Here is a 24,750-nt window from a genome sequence, read left to right on the forward strand (position 1 = left end):
ACAGTATGGAAGAAAAAACAATTTTAAAAATCAGTTGAAATCATTGGCATTACAACTAATAGTGTAATGCCGGGCTCACAAGTGTATGTGTAAAGCGCTGCGTGTATAACAGTGTTTTACTGCCGTGTGAGTTGGTGTTTCACTGCGCATTGCAGCAATTTTTTTTTTGACTGCGCATAACGGTGTATCTCTCGCAGCCTGTCATACACAGTCTTCCGTTATTTTTTTTTAAATTTCCTGTTCTTTTTTTATGTGCGTAATATGCGCAGTTATAGATATGCAAATGTGAATGGGTCAGTGAAAATCGATGTACTTTTTATTGGATCCATTCACCGCATATTCTGTGCACATACATCCTGCGTGTAATATACGATTAAATTCTACTTGTATCACCCTACTTTAACTGAAGTAATCAGCAAGGGGAAGAGGAGGTAGAGCCAGCAAAGGAGACGCTGAAGGAGCGGTCAGATAGGTAGGAGGCAAACCAGGACAGAGCAGTGTCCTTTAGGCCGATGGAGCGAAGCCTACTGAGGAGGAGTTGGTAGTCAGCAGTGTCAAACGCTATGGAGGGGTCGAGGAGGATCAGTTGGGAGTAGTCACCCATCGACCTGACTGTCAAGAGGTTGTTTGACACTTTTTTGTAAAGGCGGTTTCTGTCGAACGTAGATGGCGGAAGCCGGAGAGTAGGGGGGTCAAGAAGAGAGTTGAGTGAGAGATAGCTTGTAAGTAAACCAGGCATTCTAATAGTTTAGAGATGAAGGGGAGGTTAAAAATGGGTCAGTAGTTGGCAGCATAGGGCGAGTTGAGGGTTGGTTTCTTTAGCAGTGGGGATATGATAGCATGTTTGAATGAGGAGAGGAAGATACCAGAGGTCAGAGAGAGGTTTAATATGGCAGTGAGATGGGAGATAACCACTGGGAGAGGGACCGGAGGAGGTGTGGGGGAAGAGGGTCACTAGCGCAGGTGGTGGGGCGAGCAGAAGTGAGCAAACTGGAGACTTCTTCCTCTGTCGTTGGTCTGAGTACAGAGAGTAAGCAGGAGCTAAATGCAGTACTGAGAGAATCGGATACTCTCGCAATATGTCTGTTGTATTTACCTCTTTAGTAATTTGGGAGGAACTTGAATTTTATCAGTAGCCGCATATGCAGGAAGTAGTCCCTAATATTCATGAGCTGCAGCTAGCCTCACCTAACCCGCCCTCCAGCCAGTGATTTACAGCTGTCTGCCTATTACTGTACATAGAGAGACAGTTGCCAATCAGGGGCCAGAAGGCAGAGTGGGCGTGGCTAGATGCAGCTCATGAATATGGAGGACTAGTCCTATGTGTGGCTGCTACTAATTAAATGCAAGTTTCTCCCAAATTACTGAAGAGATAAATACAGCAGACATTGGGATAATCAACGTGACTGCAACTACCTTAGGTTGTGTTTATACAAACCATTTTCCTGTGTGAGTGCCGTCCGATTGATCGATCGATTTAAGAGGGTACATTTTACATGAGCAATTTTTGCTCGCGTTGACCATCCCAGAGCAAAAAAATCGCTGCATGTCCCGTCTTTGGATGATTTGTTACGGAATCACCCATTCGTTCCTATGGGAGCAAAAAAAAAAAAAAAATATATATATATATATCACTTCATGCTTGAGTTTTGTGCGATGTAATTTTTCTATTTTTACTGTTGAAACAATGGGGACAGATTCCCTTTAAACTATGCCATTGGATGTGTAAATGTGTTTTGTTCTCGGGGTTAAGCAGTGATTTGTTTAGGGCCTCCTTTGTAAAGTGTTTTTGACCGTATTCTAATAGAATTCCAGAAGTTTACAAGTACAGGTTTCATTCGCGCCACGAGGTTTTCCTTACAGTGAGTTTGTTAAAACTGACTCTTGACATTCTGTTCTCTGACCCAAGTGTATAAATTGTAATTTCTTGCTAGAAAGATAAGAGTCCCATTCCCCCTCCCCGCTCATCGTACCCCGGAGGGATGCATTGTACTGGAGCGAGAGACGTCTCCGCTTTCATATCATGATAAGGTAAATTATGGAAGTTGTATGTGATGTAATGAATGTCAGAACTTGCGAGGTTGACGAAGAGGTTACAGGCTCATTGCAGAATATTCCCACACTAAGTATGTTTTATTCATGCACACAATAATCCGTTTATCCATTTTTTTTCCTTCTGCATTCTTCTTCAGTTTTGTTTATGAAAATTATAACTTTTTTTTTATAAGAACTGGAGGTTCTTTATTAGATAATCATTCCCATATTGCTTTTTGAAAGGAGATATTTCTGTAATGTCTCTGAGTCAATTACATCCTTGCACACAGTATGTGGAGTATGTGCCTTAAGCCGTCGGAGAAAATAACCTTTAAGGCCTTATTCACACAGGCGAGTACAATTTCAGACAGTGGAAAAACGAGTGTGTGTTTCTACATTAGTGTTTTGTTACATTTTTAATATGCAAGTGTTATCTGAGTGTAATCCGTTTTTACCATACCGTCCATCCTGACAGCAAACATGGAGGTTGCCCCTCTTGTGCTCATTGGGACAGGAAGAGGAGAGTTCTTGGGGCCACCTCCCACCACCATTCTCCAGTGTTTGTTTCTGTCTCAACGGACACAGAGGGAGTTCTCCATGCCGGAGGATGGATGGAAGGGTTACTTACTGAGGAGTCCAGGATCCAGTGCACGCTCAGGAGAGCCGGGGTGGTGGGGAGACCGCCAGCGGTCAGGAGGTCGCGGACCCTCGGCAAATGCCTAAGTATCCCTGCTCTGGGATCCAGCTGGCTGGGTTGATGATGTTATACGCACGCTCCGGTGGCATCAGTGCGCCAAATTCAAAACAAAGGCACCAGATTTGAATCCCTGAGAGCTTTTCCTGCTGGATTCAAGCTCTGCATCACCTCCGAACGCCATGGACAGTGTGGATGGTGACAAGGGGAGTTTGCCAACTGTAAATAGTCCACTTGGACAAAGCAAAAACAGTAATGGCACATTTATGTTGGTATAATGGCTTCTATTTACAGGAGGAAGCATTCAAAATGAAAACTGACAAAATAATTGAAAGGTGCACATTGTGTACTCAGATATTGGGTGACAATGCAAAAAACCCCCGATATGTACGGACTGTATGGCAAAAATCGTTAAGAACGAACAACAATCCTTAATGGAGGGCATCCGCCTCATGGTGAGGGAGAAAGTTCAGGCTATACGGTTGAGACTGGTTTCCGAGCCTCAGCCCGGATCTTCCAGGCAGGCTAAAAGGGCCCGTACACAGGGCTATATGTTGTCCCCATCCGAACAGTCTGAAATGGACTATTCTGAGGCGGAAACCCCCTGTTCGGGGGTCTCAGGTCTGGGTGCAGGAGATTTTTTTCCTGTAAAAGAAAATTTAAAGCAACTCATTACTGAAGAGTGGGCAGAGCCAAAAGAAGGCTATCCATTTCTAGGGAGTTCAAGGATAGGCTCCTGTTCGCATGAGAGGACACAACCTTGTGTGATATGGTGCCAAAGGTGGACATACAGCTAGCGAAGCTTATTAAAAAGACTTCCCTACCCTTTGAGGACACAACGCAATTAAAAGGCCTGATGGACAGAAACGTTGAGAGCTTCCTTAAAAGAGTCTGGGAGTGAACATCCACTTTAGTAGAGTCCAATATAGCAGCTATGTCTGTTGCGAGGTGCATGTACCTATGGCTAGCTCAACTCGAGTCTCATTTAAAGCAGAAAACATCGAGAAGAAATATTGAAATGTATTCCTCTGCTTAAAGAGGCTACAGCTTTCCTGGTAGATGCTTCAGTGGAGTCGGTGAGGTTTGCTACCAGAAATGCAATAGGGAAATCCGCCAGGTGGGCGGTGTGGCTTAGAGTCTGGACCGGGGACACAATATCAAAGAACAAGCTGTGTTTGATCCCCTTTCAATGTGGATATCTGTTTGGTCCACAATTAGATAAGATCCTGCAGAAGGCAGGAGATCGGAAAATAGGATTTCCAACAGATTTGCCAAAGAAGACCTTGTCCTTTCGGACAAGACAATCCTGTGGCTCTGGACGCACTATCCCAGGAGTGGGATATGGAATTGGCATATGCCTTTCCATCTCTTCGCTTGATTTCCTGATCTCTTCGGTAAATACAGAACTGTCGTGCTACAGTTATTTTCATTGCCCCAGCATGGCTAAAGAGGCCTTGGTTTTCGCTAATCACCTCAATGGCGATACAGACCTCAATAATGCTGCCAATCAGGACGGACCTTTTGTCCCAAGGTGCAGTGTTTTGCCAGGAGATTCTTTGGATGAAGCTAACGGCCTGGATACTGAGTGGCAAAGATTAAGGGACCAAGGGCTATCACATAAGGTAATAAACACACTCTTGAAGAGTCGTAAGAACATTACCTCCAATATTTATTCTAGGATATGGAAAAAAAATTGCCACTGTTATGGGTCAGATAGTCCACATCTAAATAATCCCAACCATACGAAGATCCTAGATTTCTCATAAGAGGGTCTAGATAAGGGTCTTAGCCCTAGAACCCTGCGAGTACAGGTAGCGGCTCTCCGTTCCCTTTTCGATGTCTGTTTGATAGAAAACAGATGGGTGAACAGATAGACTTAAGAATTTTGAGAGAAAATCGGTCCCCTCTTGGGACCTTAATGCAGTACTAGGAAGTCTCTGTGAACCTCCTTTTGAGCCAATACAGGCGGTATCCCTTAAAAATCTATCTATTAAAGTAACTTTTCTAGTAGCCATCACAACTGCTAGACGGATTGGTGAGTTGTGGGCACTATCTTGTAGGGAACCTAACTTAAAGGTATTGGAAGATCGAATAGTGTTGAGGCTAGATCTATCCTTTTTTCCTAAGGTGGTGTCCACATTTCACATGGAACAAGAGGTAGTTTTTCCCTCCTTTTGTCAAAACTTTAAGAACGACAGAGTGGCGTTTACACAATCTAGAAGATGTCCATCGTGCAGTCCTGACATATTTACGAGTCTCACAAACCTTTAGGAAATCAGATAATTTATTTTGTTAATTTCAGGGACATAATAAAGGGAAAGCATCATCAAGACACCATCGCTAGATGGATCAAGGCAGCAATTCAGGAAGTGCATAAATCCAGAAATGTGTCAGCCCCGCAGGGGATAAGAGCCCACTCTGAGGGTTCCTCATGGGCCGAACACAGTGGAGCCTTGACAGAGCAGATTTGTAGGGCTGTGACGTGGGCGTAATACACAGCAAATATGCATGTAACATTCTACTTTCTGTGTATGTTAGACCCCCATGGCCTATATCGGTGTGTATCATGTGCCAAAATAGGGACATGCTGTGTTTTTTGGGGTTGTTTTTTTACGCGCGTGAAGAAAATGCAGGTGTGAGTCGCCCAACAGAACAACAAAAAAAAATGGTGACTTGGTGCACTGCTCCAAAGACCGTCATAAAATTAGAATTATTAAATGAAAACCTCTATTTTATTTGGTTAAATAAACTAGCATAGTAAAACACATTTTGGGGCAAAACCCCTTCATTATTTCACTGGTATCCTAATTGCCATAGAGTACACCAGTGAAGGGTGCAGCAATCGGATCTGGAGCAGCGCCGGGCAGCTGGGCGGAAAGCGGTCAAACCCCACTATAGTCAATGGGGTCTAGGTACTTAACCATTCTGCCACGGAGATTCCCCTTTGCTGCTCCCCGAACAGAGCAGTTAAGCGGAATCCCCAACGCGGGTATGAAACCACCCTTATAGCCGGACAACACCTTTTAAGGCCTATTGCAAAGGAAATGACTATTTGTGTATCTCCCTTCTCCACCTGCTTCCAAGATAGATATAGTTTTTCCTGAGAGTCTGTGTTTCTACATAGTTGTTCTTATGTTTCCAACTTCCAATAAGCAGGAAGCTTGCGGCTACTACCACTACTTGCCACCACCATTATTTTGGCCACCGTTCTACATGGTTTGTCCAGCAATTAACTACACTTCTACAGCGACGAGCTGAACTATATTTGTAGTTTTGTAAATTACGTCAGCTGTGTCTGTTCTGCAGCTTTCACAGCAGTGAGGCTTAAATACATACTGATAATTCATGTTCCGCTCGTTTATAGGTAGTGTTACAGGATAATTTGACCGAATGCTGTGAATTTTACAATTATTAAATGCAGTATCTTCAGGGCTTATCATGAAACTCTGCTTGAATATAATTAGCATAATGATAAGGACTACAACATTATAATACTTATTTTATTTTAATGGTTGCCCACAGTCTCTAGTAATTTTCAGGCACATTTAGATACTGAGCCACTGCTTTTTAATCCTATTATGTTTTAGACTTTGGTGTGCTATTAACCACCTTATATCATGTTTAAGGAGAGTCTTCCACACTTAAATAAAAGGAAAATCGGGAGCCTTGCCAATTTTACTTCTTAGCAAGGTTACCGTAAGTAACCAATCTGATTAATTTTGGACTTTCTTGTTGTTTTTGTTTTTCAGTTAGTTTTGACAAGAGAAAAAGTCAAACTCCGATATCAAGTGGCCCCTGGTTACTGTATATTAGCCAAAAATTGTCATGTGTTTGTTACATAGAGTAGATGGGCAATGTCCTTCATTGAAAATAGCATACTTTCTTGTCCCACCTCCATGCCTTTTACCTTGGCAGTGCGTGCTGCATTCCTGCAGACCACACAACAGTTCTGCACACCCTTGGCAAGCGGTACACAAAGCACTCCACATGTTTTCTCTGGAAAAAGTCCTGGCCTGGAATTGGTTGTTTATTATCAAGCTGTTAGTATGGTTTTCACTCCGCTTCTACAGTATAACTAAAATTTAACGCACACACTTAGGGCCCACTCACACGGAATATCGCAGCGGAGTCCGCCATGGTGCTCCCCAAAACCCTCATACTCTCCTCCCGTATCCACCACGCTGTTCCTGGCTTGAGACGGTGCGCATGCGCAGTATAGCGAGTGACGCGCCGGCAGTGCCGGATGATGTGGTGGGTGGGGACGCATTTTCACGCGATACTTCCGCTGTGCTACAGCGGAAGTATAGTGTGACAGCTGGCTTCCATTGGCTACAATGGAAGCCGGCCGCGCTCATTCCGCGACAATTAGAACATGCCGCAGTTTGTATCACGCTGTGGAATTCCACGGTGAAATTCCTCAGCTCTGGGGTAACGCCGCGGATTTCCGCTGCGTAAAAAATGTGGCAGAAATCCGGCTGTGGGCATTAGCCCCATAGCCCAGCATTTCCCATGTAAAACCTTTCATAAATGTTCCCCGAAATGTTTTGTGTAAAGTTTAGCAGACTGATATTTTGTGGGGAAACAAGAACTTGTGGTGGTTGAAACTAATGGTCTAATTTCCATAATAGAGATTAGTGTTTCATGCTATTACATGTTCTAGTTCTGTAATGCAGTGTCCCCAGAAACCACTTAAAGCAAATGTCCAGCTATGAGTAAAGGGCTTATCCAGTGAGAAGAAGTTTTAGTTGTCAAAATGTAAAGTATTAAAACTTCCTAATGTACCTTGCTTCTGAATGCACCCCTATTCTCCGATTTCCAGTCCCCATCTAACGGTCCTAGCACCTCACCTTCTGTGTCTCTCTGGACACACGCCAAGAGCTATTCGGGATTCTATCGAATTTGTAGGCAGTTAAACTATAGGACTGATATCTCCCTTGAACCTCAAAGGGTTAAAGAAGTCTGGTTGGCTTACTTTACTTTAAAAGTTAAGCGAGACCCCTGCTCTGCATCAGTAGTAATAGGGAAGGGACAGGCTTAGTGTTAGGAGGAAACTTACCAGCAGTGGGGACGGGTCTCGGCAGCACGCCGGTCCAGCTGCGGGGGTCCAGGCACGGCGTTCTTCCTTCCGGGTCCCTTAGGGTGGCCGCGCTGCTCTGGGAGCCTTTTCTGATGTGAGTGGTGGGTGGGTGGTCTTCCTCCACCCACCATTGTGTCATTGGCTCCGCCCCTTTGCTAGGGATAATTGCCAGTGTTTGTATCTAGTGAGGTTAACTAGGTCTCTCTGGTCCTCTTAGTCCTTGTGCTTTAACCCTTGCTTTCCCTTGCTGTAGTTTTATTGAGCGGTTTGTGTTTCTCCGTGGTAGTATCTTCCTTAGTTTTTGTGCTCCTTTTCCCCCTATAGTATCAGGTTATCCATAGACAGTATAGGGACCGCCGCCCAGTTGTCCCCCTGGGTTTAGCCAGGGCGAGGCAAGTAGGTAGGGTCAGAGGTGTGGGTGGTTTTTAGGGACTTCCAGTCTCATCTCTGTACCCGTCTAACACTTGGCTATTAAACTGAGCCAGATGGCCAGCTGCCTTTAAGCATATCACCAAGACCACCAGTAGTAGACTGTCTAGTGATGCACCCCTTTTGGCGTAGGTATATTGTACCATCGCCCTAAATTAATAATAAGGTTAAAGGAAGGATAACAGAGGAATGGCACAATGAAAGGAAATATGCTTTGGATGCTCCTTTAAGGACCTGAATGTACAATAACTGCTTGATGCACTCTACTTAATTTGGGAACCTGATTCTTTGAAGGGGTATTTCTTTCTTGGCTTTGTATAGACAAGATGGAAAACCACTGCCTTAGTTAATGGCCACCCATCCGGCAACCAACGAAAGCAGCGGAGCGCTTCAGCCCAGCGCTGTGTTCCGTATATCTCATTTACTTCAATAAGAGCTACACCGGCAACATTGAGTTGAATTGCTCTGCAGTTTCCGACTGTTGGTCAGGTTTTCCCATCTCTGCTATGACAGATGCTGTAACAGGACGCTCTCAGCACAACTCTGAAACTCTGCCCGATTTGCCCTGTATATTCATATGTCTTAGAAACAAATGGCGCAAGTGCTTTTATAAGTAGGTTGAATCCATGAATTTATGTAAAAAGATCGTAGTAGAAAGAGTGGAGTCTGCTATTAAAGACCGGTGTGAAGACCTCAAGTGCCCTTCTGAATCTGGAACAAATCACTATTTGTTAATAATGGTAGTATTTTACTGAATTGCCGTGTTTTGCTTTTAATGAATTTACAAGAATATGTTCTGCATTATTTAATTTTAAAGCACAAGCATTAATCTCATATACCATCGGGGGTATATTGTGAATGATGAACATGTATATAGAGACCTATCTATGATTTTTACAACCATGGAGAAATCTAAAGACCCCGTCATAAATCAGAATTCAGAGCAGAACCATCCTACTTTTACTTGGGCTGCCAATCAGAATGGTGGCCATCTACAATAAGTCAACATTTCCCCAACACTCGGCCATTGCAGTGGAGCTACTGGCTGTCCTTATTAGAGGTAGTAGAGACAGCTCTGGAATTTGTCCTGGGCAGATAAAAAAAAAAAAAAGGTTTTTCTGTTTTCAGATATATATATATAGATAGATAGATAGATAGATAGATAGATAGATAGATATACATACTGTATATAATTTTTTTTCTTAAACTCTTCAACCTCTCTTAATGAGATGATGTGTAATTTTGAATTGTTTGGGAAATGTTCTGGACCAAAAATAGGACTTTTCAGACTGAATTAAAGGGGTATTTTTGGATTCTCTACACTTTTTCTATCGATGATCCATGGGGACCGGTCTCTTGGATCCCCGCTGATGTCTGGGGCTGCTGTCTGTGTGGGCAGCGCAGAAGGCCTAGGCTGACGTTACAGGCATAGCTCTTATTGAATTCAATGGGAGCTGCTCTGCTGTATAAACCTGGGTGACAGCTCTATCGGTCATCAATTTTTTTTTAAAAATAAAAAATTCCCTGAATACCTCATTAATGCTCCAGTGTTCTTCCTTTGTTTTCCGTTCCTTTCCAGCATTTATGCCATACAGAATATCATAGTCTATTGTTGTTCTGTCTGACAGAAATGCTAGAAAGGAATGGAAAGCTTATCAGATGGAGACCTTATTGGCCACCATTTCACTAATAAAAGCTTCTGGTTTCGTTTTGGGTTTCTGTCTGAATCTCGTTTTTGGGATATTATGGAACTTGAGCCAAAGAGGAACTAGAAGCAGCTAAAGCAGGAAACCCTGGCTGTATACAATGCAGCCCTGCAGCAGGGATTCTTGGGGGACAGTCCCACCGTAATATCAAGTTGGTTTTTTTGGGGGTTTTTTTCCTCCTTTTTAATATTTTTTTAAATTTTACCAATTCTAAAATGTTATTAATCCTCTTTAATCTCCTGTGGTAGTGTCTAGAGTTATAAAGGTTTTGGCGGTTTGATTATGAACCCCATAACATATATATCGGGGTACATGTTCACTCCGTGTTTTGCCTTTTCTCTGAAACTCTATAATTGTTTAGAGTTGCTTTTTTTTCCAATTGCAAATATTAAAATTATATATAATTAATTCCTTAGGAATTTAGCTGTTTTGTACTAACAAATGTCACAAAAGTATCTACATCGGGTTTTTTTTCCTCCCTCCTTCCCATACATGAGCTCCTCGTTAGGATGCAAGCAGGCCGCTTCACATTTATAGAACGGTTTTTATGCAACTTTGGATTCTGAGGGCTTTTTCACCTGTCCTTCCTGCCATCACAGCGCTTTACACCTGCTAGAAGCCTCTCATTTACACATGCCCGCTCTCTCACTTTAAATTTGAGGAAAAGATTAGCTGAGGGAAAAATTCAATATGTTTAATCAATCTTTGCTTATGCTGAGAGCCGTATTTGGTGCCGACCTGTAAATGAGGACTTTTAAATCGTTATGACATGGAAATGTATTCTATATTGAAGCTTACTTGTTGGTTATTCCTACAGTTTGCTTTGTGCAGACCCGAATTCCTACAAGAGGTTTGCAGAGTCCTATGTAAATAAAGGCCTATTCACATCTTGTTTTTCCTAAGTGAAGAGGTTTGATGAGGTTTTACTATAAAATCTTGAGAAATGGGAGTCCTGGACAGAACCATGCGCTGGTGAAATCTGAAATGAAGACCAATATGTCTCTGTTTCGGCAGGTTTTTGTTCATTTCAAGCTTTTTGTGCAGGAAAGAACGTGGTTGACCACTTTTATCCTTTCTGGCAGAAAATTAAATGGAAAAACAAGGTGGGAACAGGCCCTAAATCTTATTACATGTGTATTGAAAAGTCATATATTTTTCTGTAACACTTAGTTCATCAGTACCTTATAATTTAGAGATATACTGGTGGCCATTGAATGGAAACCATTCTTTCCTTCCAGAGGATAAAACTCTATCCTGATCATACAATCATCCCACATTTATCAGAGCTCTGACTTGTAATACGTTAAGCCTAATAGTTGTACGAGACGCAGTTCCTGACATCGAGAGGCGCTGCTCCTATAAAACAATAGGAAGAAGTTGTGATGCTCAAACCACCTGCTGTTGCTGCCGCCAGATATTTTTAGGGGTATCGGTGGTCAGACTCCACTTATTATCCTTTTTTTATTTATTTTTTTGACTTTTGCTATTGATGACCAGTCCTCAGGATAGGTCATTAATAGTTTTTTTTTTAACTTTGTTTATTGACAGATTGTAAAACAAATATTACATTTATTTCTGTATACAATTTTCATTTGTTCTGCATCTTATATCACTTTATGCACTTATTATACTTTGATGGCGTGTTTGTGTGGACTGTGTTTTCCCTTTTAATAGTTGGTGATTGTTTTATTGTGTGTATGTGTGTAAAACACACATTAAACCCCCCTTGAAAATGTGTGTCAAAAATGAATTAATTTGTGGGGGGGGGGGTTTGTTTTTTTTTTATTTATTTTTTTGCTATTTGGAGAAAAACCCTATATGAGCTAGACTGATATCAAATGTGCAGTGGAGTTAAAAAAAAAAAAAAACAACAAAAAAAACTCCTGCTTTCCCGCGGGATCCACAGCCCATCTGCCATTCCATCGCGGATCGGACGGCTTCCATTGATTTCAATGGAAGCCTTCTGTGCGGAACTGCACCGAAATTGAGCATGACGCAATTTTTGTTTTCTGTACCAAAAAGTATGCAAAACACATCTGCATGCTTTAGTTCAGCTGTGGACGCCCATGTTTCTCTATGGGCGGCTTGAACTGTGGATCGTTCTCGCAGGTGCCCTGTGCGGATTCTGCAGTTAAAGTCCGCCCATGGACATTGGGCCTTAAGCTTTTTTTTTATTTTTTATTTTTTTATCATGAAGCTTAATTCAAAATTTAACACCATATCCTTATTTATTTTATTTTATGTTTTTACAGGAGCCAGGATATTGGGTGAAGATTCATCACTTAGAATACAAAGATGGAGGGATATTGGACCCTGATGACATTGTGTCAGATGTTGTTGAAGATAAAGACAAGGTAAGAGAAAGTTAAAGTAAACCTATGTACCAAAGTTGTAAACCAAATTATTAAAATTTTATAATTTGCAGTGATTTAACTTTGCATATAAAAATATTATTAATTGTGTTGTGCTAAAGTCAACTTATCTATCCACAGGATAGGTGCTAAACGTCTTATCAGTAGGGGTCTCACTGAACATAAGACCAGGAGGGGTGGTCTCCTTTCCCATTATCTACTCCCTGCACTCTAGGCAGTGAAGTAGTAGCCTAAATAGACTGGCGGCTGAGTGCTGCTGCTCCATTCAACTCTATAGGACTGCTGGAGATAGCCAAGGACAAACACTTGGTCATCTTAGCAGTTCCATAGAGTTGTATGCATGGTTAGCAACCACATTATTCAAGCTCCTCTTTAATACAAGGGGTGCAGTGTGGAGGTAAGCGAGACATGGTACTTCCATTCTTGTGATCAGTGGCGGTCCCAGTGGAGAGGTTATGAAAGCAGATTCAAGAACAACCCCTTTAAATACAATACTTTTACTAATACAATTACTTCCTCAAAATGAATAATAATCTGAACAACCTGTTTCATATAGTTTATAGTGTTTTGTGAAGTTATCCTAAAAAATACACGTCTGAATCGAGTTTTGGGTAAGCACTAACAAAAAAAGTGTAAGTCGGAATGACCTGGTCACTTTTCGTGTCATAATTGTTTATCAGAAGGATGGTTCATAACAAGCGGCAGAATGTTGTTTATAGTTAAATGTGTCAACAACTTGTGTGATGGCTCTGTCATCTAAGCTCTAGTATTCTAGAAGGAGTGTACAATAAAATATCAATATCTTCATATGATATAAAATATGCAAAGTAATTAACGCAAGAGAAGGGCGCAAGGTGGTTACAAGAGGATCTGGATAATTTGGAGGCTTGGGCATAAGGTGTAACGCTAATGTAAGGTAATGCACAAGGGCAGAGGAAATACATGTCCCCAGAACATGCTAAATGGGAAGCCATTGGGTAACACTGACATGGAAAAGGACTTGGGGATTTTAGTTACCGTATATTCCGGCGTATAAGGCGACGGGGCGTATAAGACGACCCCCCAACAGTCACCTTATACGCCGGGAATACAGCGGAGCAAAAAAAAAATCATTACTCACCTCCCCCGGCGTTCTGCGGCGCTGCTTCAGGCTGTCGCTCCCTCCTGGTCCCCGGCAGAGCATTGCTTTCTGGACGCGGGGCTTGAAATCCCCGCCTCTAGAAAGCTAATACTGTGATTGGCTAACACACGCCGTCAGCCAATCACAGCCATTCAATGACATCATTGAAAGCTGTGATTGGCTAAAACACACGTGCCTTCAGCCAATCACAGCCATTCAATGACATCATTGTGTTTTATAATCACAGCCATTCAATGATGATTAGCTTTCTGGAGGCGGGGATTTCAAGCCCCGCATTCAGAAAGCAATGCTCTGCCGGGGACCAGGAGGGAGCGACAGCCTGCAGCAGCGCGGCAGAACGCCGGGGGAGGTGAGTAATGATTTTTTTTTTTTGACACTTTCTTTTTTTTTTTTTTTTGTATTACCGGCGTATAAGACGACCCCCGACTTCAAAGCAGATTTTGGGGGGTTCAAAAGTCGTCTTATATGCCCGTATATACAGTAACTGTAAGCTTAACTGGAGCAAATAGGATCATAGGGTGCATCAAGAGAGGTCTAGGGGCACATGACAGGAACATTATTCTTTCTCTTTACAAGTCACTGATCCGACTACACATGGAATATTGTGAACAGTTTTGGGCTCCGGTACTCAAGAAGGCCATATCAAAGCTTGAGTGCGTAAAAAGGCAGGCAACTAAAGTTGCATACATCGAATGGGAGGACTGCAGTACCCAGAGAGGTTACCAAAATTACAGTTATTTAGTCTAGAAAAAAGACGACTGACCTATTAACAATGTATAAAAATACAGAGATTTCTCCCATCATCTATACCCAGGAATGGGACTGTAGCAAGGGGCATCCTCTGCGTCTAAGGGAAAGAAGGTTTCTGCATCAACATACAAGGGGGTTCTTTACTGTAAGAGCAGTGAGATTTTGTAACTCTCTACCTAAGGATGTGGGGATGGCAAACTGTATAACAGAGTTCAAGAGGGGTCTGGATGCCTTAATGGAGTGTAAGAATATTGCATCTTATAGTCGCTAATGACTTCAGAAGGGTCTGTGATCCGAGGATTATTACGATTGCCAGATGGGAGTCAGGAAGGATTTTTTTTCCCCTTAAATGCGGAGAATTGGCTTCTTACTCATTGGGATTTTTTGCCTTCCTCTGCATCAACATTTGGGGGTATTAGGCTGAACTAGATGGACATATGTCTTTTTCAGCCTTATATACTATGTTGCAATATTTTTAAAATGGCTTGGGAGAACACAGGAGGGGCTGGGGACCCAGCCGTCATCCAGCCAGTCTGGCAGGTTTGCTAGTGAAGGGCATTCTACATCTTGCTAAGAACTCTGATACATAGAACCTGCAGAAACCAAGTGATTGAAAATCATTAATTTAGCCCAATTACAAAAATGATTTTTAGCCAAAGCTACATGCTGCATAGTCGCCCCCAGAGTTCTCTTTGGTTTGTTATATATTAGTGTTCACATATGCACAACCTAATGTGTAACAAAGCTGGGAAACAAATCTTAGAAAGAGTCTAGTTTTCTTTATCATGAAAAAGTATTTGTAATGGAGGTTGCATGTCCTGCTTATGTTGTCCTGTGCTACAAATATAGCAGTTCTGCCATTTTTTTTAACAAACGATCCAACCTTCGCAGTTTGTAGCCCAGACCAAAAGTATCAGTGAGCATAAAGGAAACCAGATCCTTTTTCTTAAGTTTCTCCACCAATCAATTATATATTACATACAATGAATACCAGTCCAGCCAGCTCAGTGTCAATTGGTGAAGATATATTTAGGTTTTTATAATTAAAGTTGTGTGAAAAGTTTGCAATTTCTTTTATTCCTTCTGAGATTGACGCATGTTTTGCTTTTATTTCTGGACAGACATATTTTCACTTTGTGTTTTCTGTAATATATTGACATGAATTTTCTGGCATAACTTCTGTTTAACACCTTAACGACGGCAGCCGTTAGTAGGCTTTATTCTACAGCGCTGTCTTTTGATGGCGCTGCATTAGTAGCCTGGGATGGGTCTTGGCTCGCTGATGACAGCCAGGCACTTGCTCTAAAACCGGGGGGGGGGGGGGGGTAGGGGGGGAGAGAAACACGGATCCCTAATGTTTGACCCTTTTACATGCCGTGGTCAGTCACCCCCCTCTGTCACCCCGTGATGGGTTTTTATGGCACCTGGAGGCTTAGATATATCCGCTAGGTCTGCTAGCTGGCTGGTATTCATGGACTTTCTAATACACTAATATATTGATATATATTAGTGTATTAGAAGAAGAATAAAAGATGCAGATAATCAAGTCCTCTACTGGGACAAAAATAAAAAGTGCAAGTATTACAATTTTTTTTTCTTTTTAGGAAAAATAAATAAAATCGTCAAAAGCCCACCTTTCCCCTTTACTATGTAAATTAAAAAAAAATCACACGTATTGTTGCGTTCATAATGACTCAAAACCATCATATGGCTTCTACTCTAAAATACTCTCCTGTTTTGAGGCCTAATGCTGTATTTACACGGGCGGGTACAATATTGGATTGTGTTGAGTTTTGTGAGAAAAAATGCGTCACATTGCTGCATATGTGGTTTTCACGCTGCCGCCCAAAACAACGGGAGAAATTGCTAAAAAAAAATAGAACCTACTGTGATTATTTTATCTTGGACTCTTGGATAGAGTGAAGTGCCAATATGCATAAACACATAGAAAATAATGGGATGTTTTCTCATTCGAGTTCCATCCATATCGCAATCTAATAGAACTTGCTTGAGGAAATCGCCCGTGTAAATACCGTAAAGACTTGATTGCATTCAGAGAAAGTAGAATCTAAGCCATCTACTCTAATTAAAACACCTGACACAGAAGAGAAATAGGTTGCAGGCTAAACCTGGGGGCCGCCACTCCACAACTGTACCAAAATACAAACTATCAGCACTTCCTGCAAGAAAAACCCATGCAGAGGTGCCCATAAGCCATCGCTGCCAGAATATAGTAGCAAAAACACGTCTCTTGGGGCTTATAGTGTATATATCTAGTACCTGAAGGAAACTGCACACCTGTTATAGTAACTGCCTGCATAAACGTGCATGGGTCTTGGCACAATTTCATCAAAACAGTAGTCAAGTAAGTAAATAAATACAACTGTAACAATAACAATATACAATGGCAGGACATTAGTTCTAGCTGGTGAAGTAACCACTTTCTAGAGAAATACAGATGTCCCAGTTGAATTAGTAACATGATCGCTGGTCTGATACATTCTTCACTTGTCTCTGTTTGTTGCCACCTAGTGGATTGTTGAAAAATACATAGTATGTGAAGTGCTGAATTCTCTGAAAGTAGAAGCTGTACTTTGTGTCTTCATTGTGGATTGAGGCATGGAATCATTTTTACACTACAGGTAAATCTGCTGCAAAATACACCTCTTACGTGTGTGTGTGTGCATCGTAATCCACATGGAAATCATGCAGAAGTTGCTGTGAATTTGGCAGCGGCGTTAGAAGTGCAGATGAGCGAGCATACTCGATAAGGCAAACTACTCGAGCGAGTAGTGCCTTATTCGAGTACCTGCCCGCTCGTCTCTAAAGATTCGCGTGCCGGCGGCGGGCGAGGAGCGGCGGGGCAGAGAGGGGAGGAACGGAAGGGAGATCTCTCTCTCCCTCGCTTCCCCTCGCTTCCCCCTGCCGCAACTCGCCTGTCACATGCGCCGGCACCTGAATCTTTAGAGACGAGCGGGCAGGTACTCGAATAAGGCACTACTCGCTCGAGTAGTTTGCCTTATCGAGTATGCTCGCTCATCTCTAGTTATAAGACAATTGCTACAGCATCTGCCATTGCATGCAATCCTATGAGAGTTACATGCGGTTTGTAGAATAATGAGCTTCCAGTCCACACATAATAATAATAATAATAATAATAAACTTTATTTGTATAGCGCCAACATATTCCGCAGCGCTTACATAGACAGGGGATACAGAAAGACAAAAGTACAAACATTACAGAACCACGGTTACATAGTAATCAATTGATGGAAACAATAGGGGTGCGGGTCCTGCTCCAACGAGCTTACATACTACAAGTAATGGGGTGATACAGAAGGTAAAGGGGCTGGAGATGTGCACGGTATGGCGAGGTGGAGAGTGAGGGGATGCTATACACATAGACAATGGTCAGACATTAAGCTGTGTGACGGCAGAAACAGTATGACTGCAGGAGCCGTTTATGATGGCTAGCAGGGATTGCAGTCAGTAGGTCAGGGAGCATGTTATCAGGCGGAGTACAGAGGGGTTTGTTTAGGGAATTCGGTATGCCTCCCTGAAGAGGTGCGTTTTTAGAGCACGCCTGAAGTTCTGCAAGTCCTGGATTGCTCGGGTAGCCTTTGGTAGTGCGTTCCAGAGGACCGGTGCTGCTCTGGAGAAGTCTTGGAGGCGGGAATGAGAAGTTCGAATTAAAGGGGCGCTCAATCTGGTTTCGTTAGCAGAGCGGAGAGCCCGGGCTGGTTGATGGATTGAGATGAGGGAGGCGATGTAGGGGGGCGCTGCACTGTGAAGGGCTTTGTGGATTAAGGTAATAAGTTTAAATTGAATTCTGTATTTAACGGGCAGCCAGTGCAGTGACCGGCACAGGGCAGAGGTATCCGAGTAGCGGCTGGACAGGAAGATGAGCCTGGCTGCCGCATTCAGGATGGATTGGAGAGGGTAGAGTCTGGTGCAGGGGAGGCCGATCAGCAACGAGTTGCAATAATCGAGCCGGGAGTGGATGAGGGCAACAGTAAGCGTTTTTAGCGTGTCCACAGTGAGAAAAGAGCGGATTCTTGCGATGTTCTTGAGGTGCAGCTGACGAGTTCGGGCCAGAGATTGGATGTAGGGGGTAAAAGAGAGATCAGAATCAAATATGACCCCAAGGCAGCGGGCATGTTGTCTAGGAGTTATGTTGGCGCCACACACTGAGATGGAGATGTCAGGATGAGGTCGGTTAGTGGAGGGTGGAAATACCAGCAGGTCAGTTTTAGAGAGGTTTAGTTTTAGGTAGAGAGAGGACATGGTGTTAGAGACAGCGGACAGACAGTTAGTGATGTTTTGGAGTAAAGGTGCAGAGATGTCACTGGAAGAGGTGTATAGCTGGGTGTCATCAGCATACAGGTGGTATTGGAGGCCAAATCTCCTGATGGTTTGTCCAATAGGGGCTGTGTAGATGCTGCAGGATTCGGATAGTCAGAGTAGGGGGTCACGTGGTATACCGCCAGAGTGAAGAATTCGGCAAGAGGGCACCCGGTGAGATCATTTACCTGAATTACCTTATCTATATGGGGGAGGGGGATTTCCCTGGAGTGCTGCTTTAATGTGTCTAAATTTGGCTAGATTTTGGTCTATAATACGTCTTTTTCTGTCTAAATAACGGGCTAAATTTATGAAAGTTTTTTTACTTCCGCCTAGTCGCTTCATTTTACTCTGAACGTGGACATGATCTAGATGGTGGAATGGTTTAGATCTGGTTTATAACATGTGACTTAATAAAAGATATAAGAAGTTGCACAGCTGCTCCTGTTCTGACGAGGTGTATTTCAACCTCCAACTTTTACACTACAGTTCGACCAAAAGTCACATGTAAAAGTCGTATATGATAAATCTCCCCCTTTTGAGTCCTCTGATAAAGGATGACTTTGTTTGGCTTTTATGCCTGCCTAAACCGAACAATGAACGAAAATCAAATGAATTGCCGTTAATCGTACAGTTGCTGGCGGTGTTTACACTGACAGATTATCGTTCCGCTTTGCACAATCCAGGGATAATCTGAACGATGATCATTGATAAAGGAGCCCTTAGCAAGAATCGCGGCCAGGTCTTTCCATGGAGTGTTCAGAGCCATTCAAGTGAATATGGCTGACCTGCAGTACCAGACACAGCCCACGGAAAGAGGTGGCGCTGTTTCTGCAAAAGAAATCCTGGACAACCCAATCCTTAGACTTTGTATTTTTGCTGCGTCGTCACATATATATATATATACAGTACATACACACCCTTTTGGCTTTCTCAGCAGACCAGCGGGATTAGATGCGCCCATGTTGTGAAGCACAATACGCAACAACTTTTATTCCTTAAAAACAACAAACTCTCCTCTCTGTATTTTGAACTAAATAAACGTACTGTTCCAAATGTGGTTTGTAATTAGATTAGAAAGCCGTCTGTGTTGTGCTGCCAAATCTATTGCATAACAACATTTCTCTTTACATAAAGTAAAGCTCTTCCAAGCTTATGACGGATGAGGACTGAGCAACCTAAGCTGTGTTTGTAAAGTGCGGGGAATTACAGGGAATGACCCGAGTCAGAGGAACGGTAAACATTCTCCTGCTTGTGGTCGGAGAGATACAGCTTGTTTACACTTCTGTTTCCTCTTTGATGGCGTATGAAAACATTTACTATGTTCAGGGATGTGTCGTTTAAATCTGTGGTTGGTAGGACCTTAAGGGGAAGGGTCTCATGCGAACGGATTTTAATTGCAGAATCCGTGATCGCCATCCGCGCGGACTTTCCACACAAAACACAGGCGTTGAAAGGCATGTTGTTTAGATTTTTCCTTCACACTCGCGGAAGAAAAATTGCAGCATGCTCGGTTTTGCTGCAGACGGCCTCCATTGAAGTTAATGGAGGCATCCGACCCATAGCCCATATGCAATTAACATTGTGCATGGGCTGCTCATATCTGCGTTATCGCTAAGCGACGGCGCTGGAAATATGAAAGAAAAAAATATTGGACTTCGCATGACCCCTGCAGGCCTAGGCGACTAATACGCAATACAGGTTAGTGCCGTATGCAGGGTCCCCGGCCGGGCTTACAGAATCCGCTGTGGGCCTACTTATGGCTTTGCCTATATCCCTATGGCTTTGCTTAATAGTCTTTTTATGCCTATAGCATAATCGCCTTTATAGCTTTACCTATAACTGTACGGTTCTGCCTATAGCCTAATAACCGTTTTGGTTTTGCCTGTAGCCTTCACATCCTAACCTATAACCTTTCGGCTTTGCCATTTAGCCCAATGGCTTGTTGTGGCCTTTGCCTTATGGCTATACACTACCGTTCAAAAGTTTGGGGTCACATTGAAATGTCCTTATTTTTGAAGGAAAAGCACTGTACTTTTCAATGAAGATAACTTTAAACTAGTCCTAACTTTAAACAAATGCACTCTATACATTGCTAATGTGGTAAATGACTATTCTAGCTGCAAATGCCTGGTTTTTTGTGCAATATCTACAAAGGTGAATAGAGGCCCATTTCCAGCAACTATCACTCCAGTGTTCTAATGGTACAATGTGTTTGCTCATTGGCTCAGAAGGCTAATTGATGATTAGAAAACCCTTGTGCAATCATGTTCACACATCTGAAAACAGTCTAGCTCGTTACAGAAGCTACAAAACTGACCTTCCTGTGAGCAGATTGAGTTTCTGGAGCATCACATTTGTGGGGTCAATTAAACGCTCAAAATGGCCAGAAAAAGAGAACTTTCATCTGAAACTCGACAGTCTATTCTTGTTCTTAGAAATGAAGGCTATTCCATGCGAGAAATTGCTAAGAAATTGAAGATTTCCTACAACGGTGTGTACTACTCCCTTCAGAGGACAGCACAAACAGGCTCTAACCAGAGTAGAAAAAGAAGTGGGAGGCCGCGTTGCACAACTAAGCAAGAAGATAAGCACATTAGAGTCTCTAGTTTGAGAAACAGACGCCTCACAGGTACCCAACTGGCATCTTCATTAAATAGTACCCGCAAAACACCAGTGTCAACATCTACAGTGAAGAGGCAGCTGCGGGATTTTGGGCTTCAGGGCAGAGTGGCAAAGAAAAAGCCATATCTGAGACTGACCAATAAAAGAAAAAGATTAAGATGGGCAAAAGAACACAGACATTGGACAGAGGAAGACTGGAAAAAAGTGTTGTGGACGGATGAATCCAAGTTTGAGGTGTTTGGATCACAAAGAAGAACGTTTGTGAGACGCAGAACAAATGAAAAGATGCTGGAAGAATGCCTGACGCCATCTGTTAAGCATGGTGGAGGTAATGTGATGGTCTGGGGTTGCTTTGGTGCTGGTAAGGTGGGAGATTTGTACAGGGTAAAAGGGATTCTGAATAAGGAAGGCTATCACTCCATTTTGCAACGCCATGCCATACCCAGTGGACAGCGCTTGATTGGAACCAATTTCAACCTACAACAGGACAATGACCCTAAACACACCTCCAAATTGTGCAAGAACTATTTACAGCAGAAGCAGGCAGCTGGTATTCTATCGGTAATGGAGTGGCCAGCGCAGTCACCAGATCTGAACCCCATTGAGCTGTTGTGGGAGCAGCTTGACCGTATGGTACGCCAGAAGTGCCCATCCAACCAATCTAACTTGTGGGAGATGCTTCTAGAAGCGTGGGGTGCAATTTCACAAGCTTACCTCAACAAATTAACAGCTAGAATGTCAAAGGTGTGCAATGCTGTAATTGCTGCAAAAGGAGGATTCTTTGACGAAAGCAAAGTTTGATGTAAAAACAATGTTATTTCAAATACAAATCATTATTTCTAACCTTGTCAATGTCTTGACTCTATTTTCTATTCATTTCACAACGCATGGTGGTGAATAAGTGTGACTTTTCATGGAAAACACAAAATTGTTTGGGTGACCCCAAACTTTTGAACGGTAGTGTATATCTTTTATACATTACCTGTAGCTTTTATGGCTTTGGGGCTTTGCCTGTTGCCTTTGTGGCTTTGGCCCTGTGACCTGCGACCTTTGTGATTCTGGCCTTTTAAATTGTGTGGTTTGTCTATGGACTTTGCTTATAGCCTTTTTTGTGTTTTAATTGGGGCCTCCGTGCCGGACCTAGGTACTGATGGCGACTGTGCCTGGATTAGGGCTTGTTGCCTCTGGGCCTTACCCATGCATGTTGGCTCGAAGGCTTGTGGCTGCTGGGGTTTGCCCATGGCTCTATGATCTGCCTTGGACTTGTAACACCTAGGCTCTGCCTATGACCTGTTAAATTATATCCTCTGTTTTCGGCTCCTGTCGGTGACCTCTGATTTTGACAGATGATCTTCAGTGGAAAGACAATAGGCAAAGCCTCTCTTTCCTCCCCGCACATCTCTAGTCAGGTATCTATAGTAAAGAATACCTTTGGAAATCTAAGGCAAGACTGTTCTGATGATTGCATAAGAACAAGACGACAAATAGACGGAAGCTACAATCTGCCTTCGAAGGAGAATTTTCTGTAAGAATCTATCTTCCTGAAGTTGCATCTTTATGGGAAGTAGTTGTTATAGGATGCTTTCATACTTTGAAGTATTTATTTTTGATAACCTTTCTACACAAATCCTGCTGACTCCCCCCCCCCCCCCCGAACTATTTGAGTTAAAAATCAATGAATAAACTTTATTAAAATTTAAGTATAAATGTAAATAAAAAGGGATAGGCCTCAGTTCATGGATTTTTCTACAGAACTAGGGAGGTGAAGAGTGTGCCTGCTTTTAAAGAGATCTGGGAGGTTCCTGTCCAGGCTAGAGGTTGTCTCTCACTAGTGCTGTCTTGGAAAACCAATTACTGGAAAAGTATTCCTATTTCAGACAGAGGGTTGCTTGACAGATAGAAAATGAAGACAGTAGTTAGACCAGGTACACTGAGTCTATTACACAATGACTTATTGTGATGATGTACATTAGATTTTACAATATTAGTCTGTGCCCAGAATACCCCTGGGGTAAAGGCCCATTTACACTGAAAGATGATCGCTCAAAATTCGCTCAAACGGCAATTTGAGTGACAGTTTTGAGCAATCACTTTGCATAAACTCTTAAGTAGCTACTTAACAGTTCATTAGCGTGTAAATGAAGGCTCCTGTTGTATGCAGATGACAGCAGGAGCGCTGTTATCTGCTTACAGCTGCTTTGTTCTCAGAGCTGTCAGTGGTATCCCGCTGAGAACTCTGAGCGGGATAGCAGCTGAGAGAATACTATCAGCACTATCTGTGCTGCGCTGATAAGGCTCATTGCTGACTTCAGGCTGGCTTGAAGTCAGAGATGAACGAATAGTGCACAATGGGCAGGAGTTTAGACACAGCAATTATCGCTCAAAAGATGACTGAGTGAATTTTGAGCGGTAATCATTGTGTCTAAATGGGCCTTTAGGCTTGTTCACACAGCTATTAGGCTTTGTTAACCATTTCTGTTTATCTGTTCCATTTGTGGAGCAGAGTAACAAAGAAAACGTTTAATTCAGTTTTTATATTTTATTCCTATTGATTTCTATGGGATTTCATTCCATTTCATTTCTGTTTTTCTCATGGAACAAATAGTGCAGTCCAAGAGCTAAAGCTGGTGGTATAGCTAGATGAGCCCTCCACTTGTATATCTCTGAAAGTGGTCTGTATGAACAGTGCAGAGTTCTTTGGTCTTGGGGTTTAATACCCATTTAGGAAAGCCCAAGTTGTTCACCCAAAGTAAAGCTATGAAAAAAGAACACAAGAAAAACTTTTTTTTTTTTTAATGACTAGAAAATGTTATTTTAGTATAAAGCTGTCACTTTTCTTCCTCCTTTTGATAGACAAGCTATATTTAGATTAAAGAGCCCATATTTGCAGAAATCTGCCATTGCCCTGACACATATTGCATATATGAATGGCTGGCTCTGGGGTTGTTATTAGGAGCTGAAATATATCATTAAGTGCATTACACATCTCTTACTCTCCAACATATTCCATGCTCCACCGATGACAATCACTTATGTTTATTGTCTATTTGCAGAATGCTCGGAGAACAGCCACCCTAGAAGCAGTTTTTAATGCTTTCTCTGCAGTTTTTAAGTGCTTCAGTAATGATGCGAAACAGAGGGAGAGAATATTGCAGCAGTATGATTTGTTAGACGTGTCATTGGAATATATGTGGTTCATTCCGTGTCAACAATCACTTTACATTATTTTAACATTAGTAAGTCCATGCACAGCCTGTGTTACATACAGTCTATATATCATTCTTATCACCTGCCATTTCATCAACATGCCTCGTGTTAATTGTCAATTGCATTATGTAAATTGGACTGTATTTGTTTGGCTTTTCCTGCATTGTATCTTTAAATATACTATATGTTTTGCTTAAAATGGTTAAAAGGGTTGTACAAAAACTGCATGTTCTCTATCTGCAAGATGCGGGATAACTTGCTGATCAGTGGGGGTCTCACTGCTGAGAACCCCCCCCCCCCCCTATCTCAAGAACGAAGGTCCTGGGTCCCCTGTCGTCCTCACTGTGGGGTTATTGCATTCCCAGTGAGGAGGA

General features: G+C 42.5%; 1 protein-coding gene across 5 annotated transcripts in view; it reads left to right on the top strand.

The window, feature by feature from the left end:
* The window catches only part of PARD3B (par-3 family cell polarity regulator beta), a 1,131,600-nt gene that overhangs the window by 38,646 nt on the left and 1,068,204 nt on the right, over positions 1-24,750 (top strand). For all 5 annotated transcript variants that reach the window (XM_066576076.1, XM_066576075.1, XM_066576074.1 and 2 more), the window contains exon 2: positions 12,193-12,294. In XM_066576076.1, the coding sequence (XP_066432173.1) occupies positions 12,193-12,294 (102 nt within the window). The remainder of the gene's footprint in view (positions 1-12,192; positions 12,295-24,750) is intronic.

The sequence above is a fragment of the Eleutherodactylus coqui genome, chromosome 8, assembly GCF_035609145.1.
Source record: "Eleutherodactylus coqui strain aEleCoq1 chromosome 8, aEleCoq1.hap1, whole genome shotgun sequence".
NCBI classification, from domain to species: domain Eukaryota; kingdom Metazoa; phylum Chordata; class Amphibia; order Anura; family Eleutherodactylidae; genus Eleutherodactylus; species Eleutherodactylus coqui.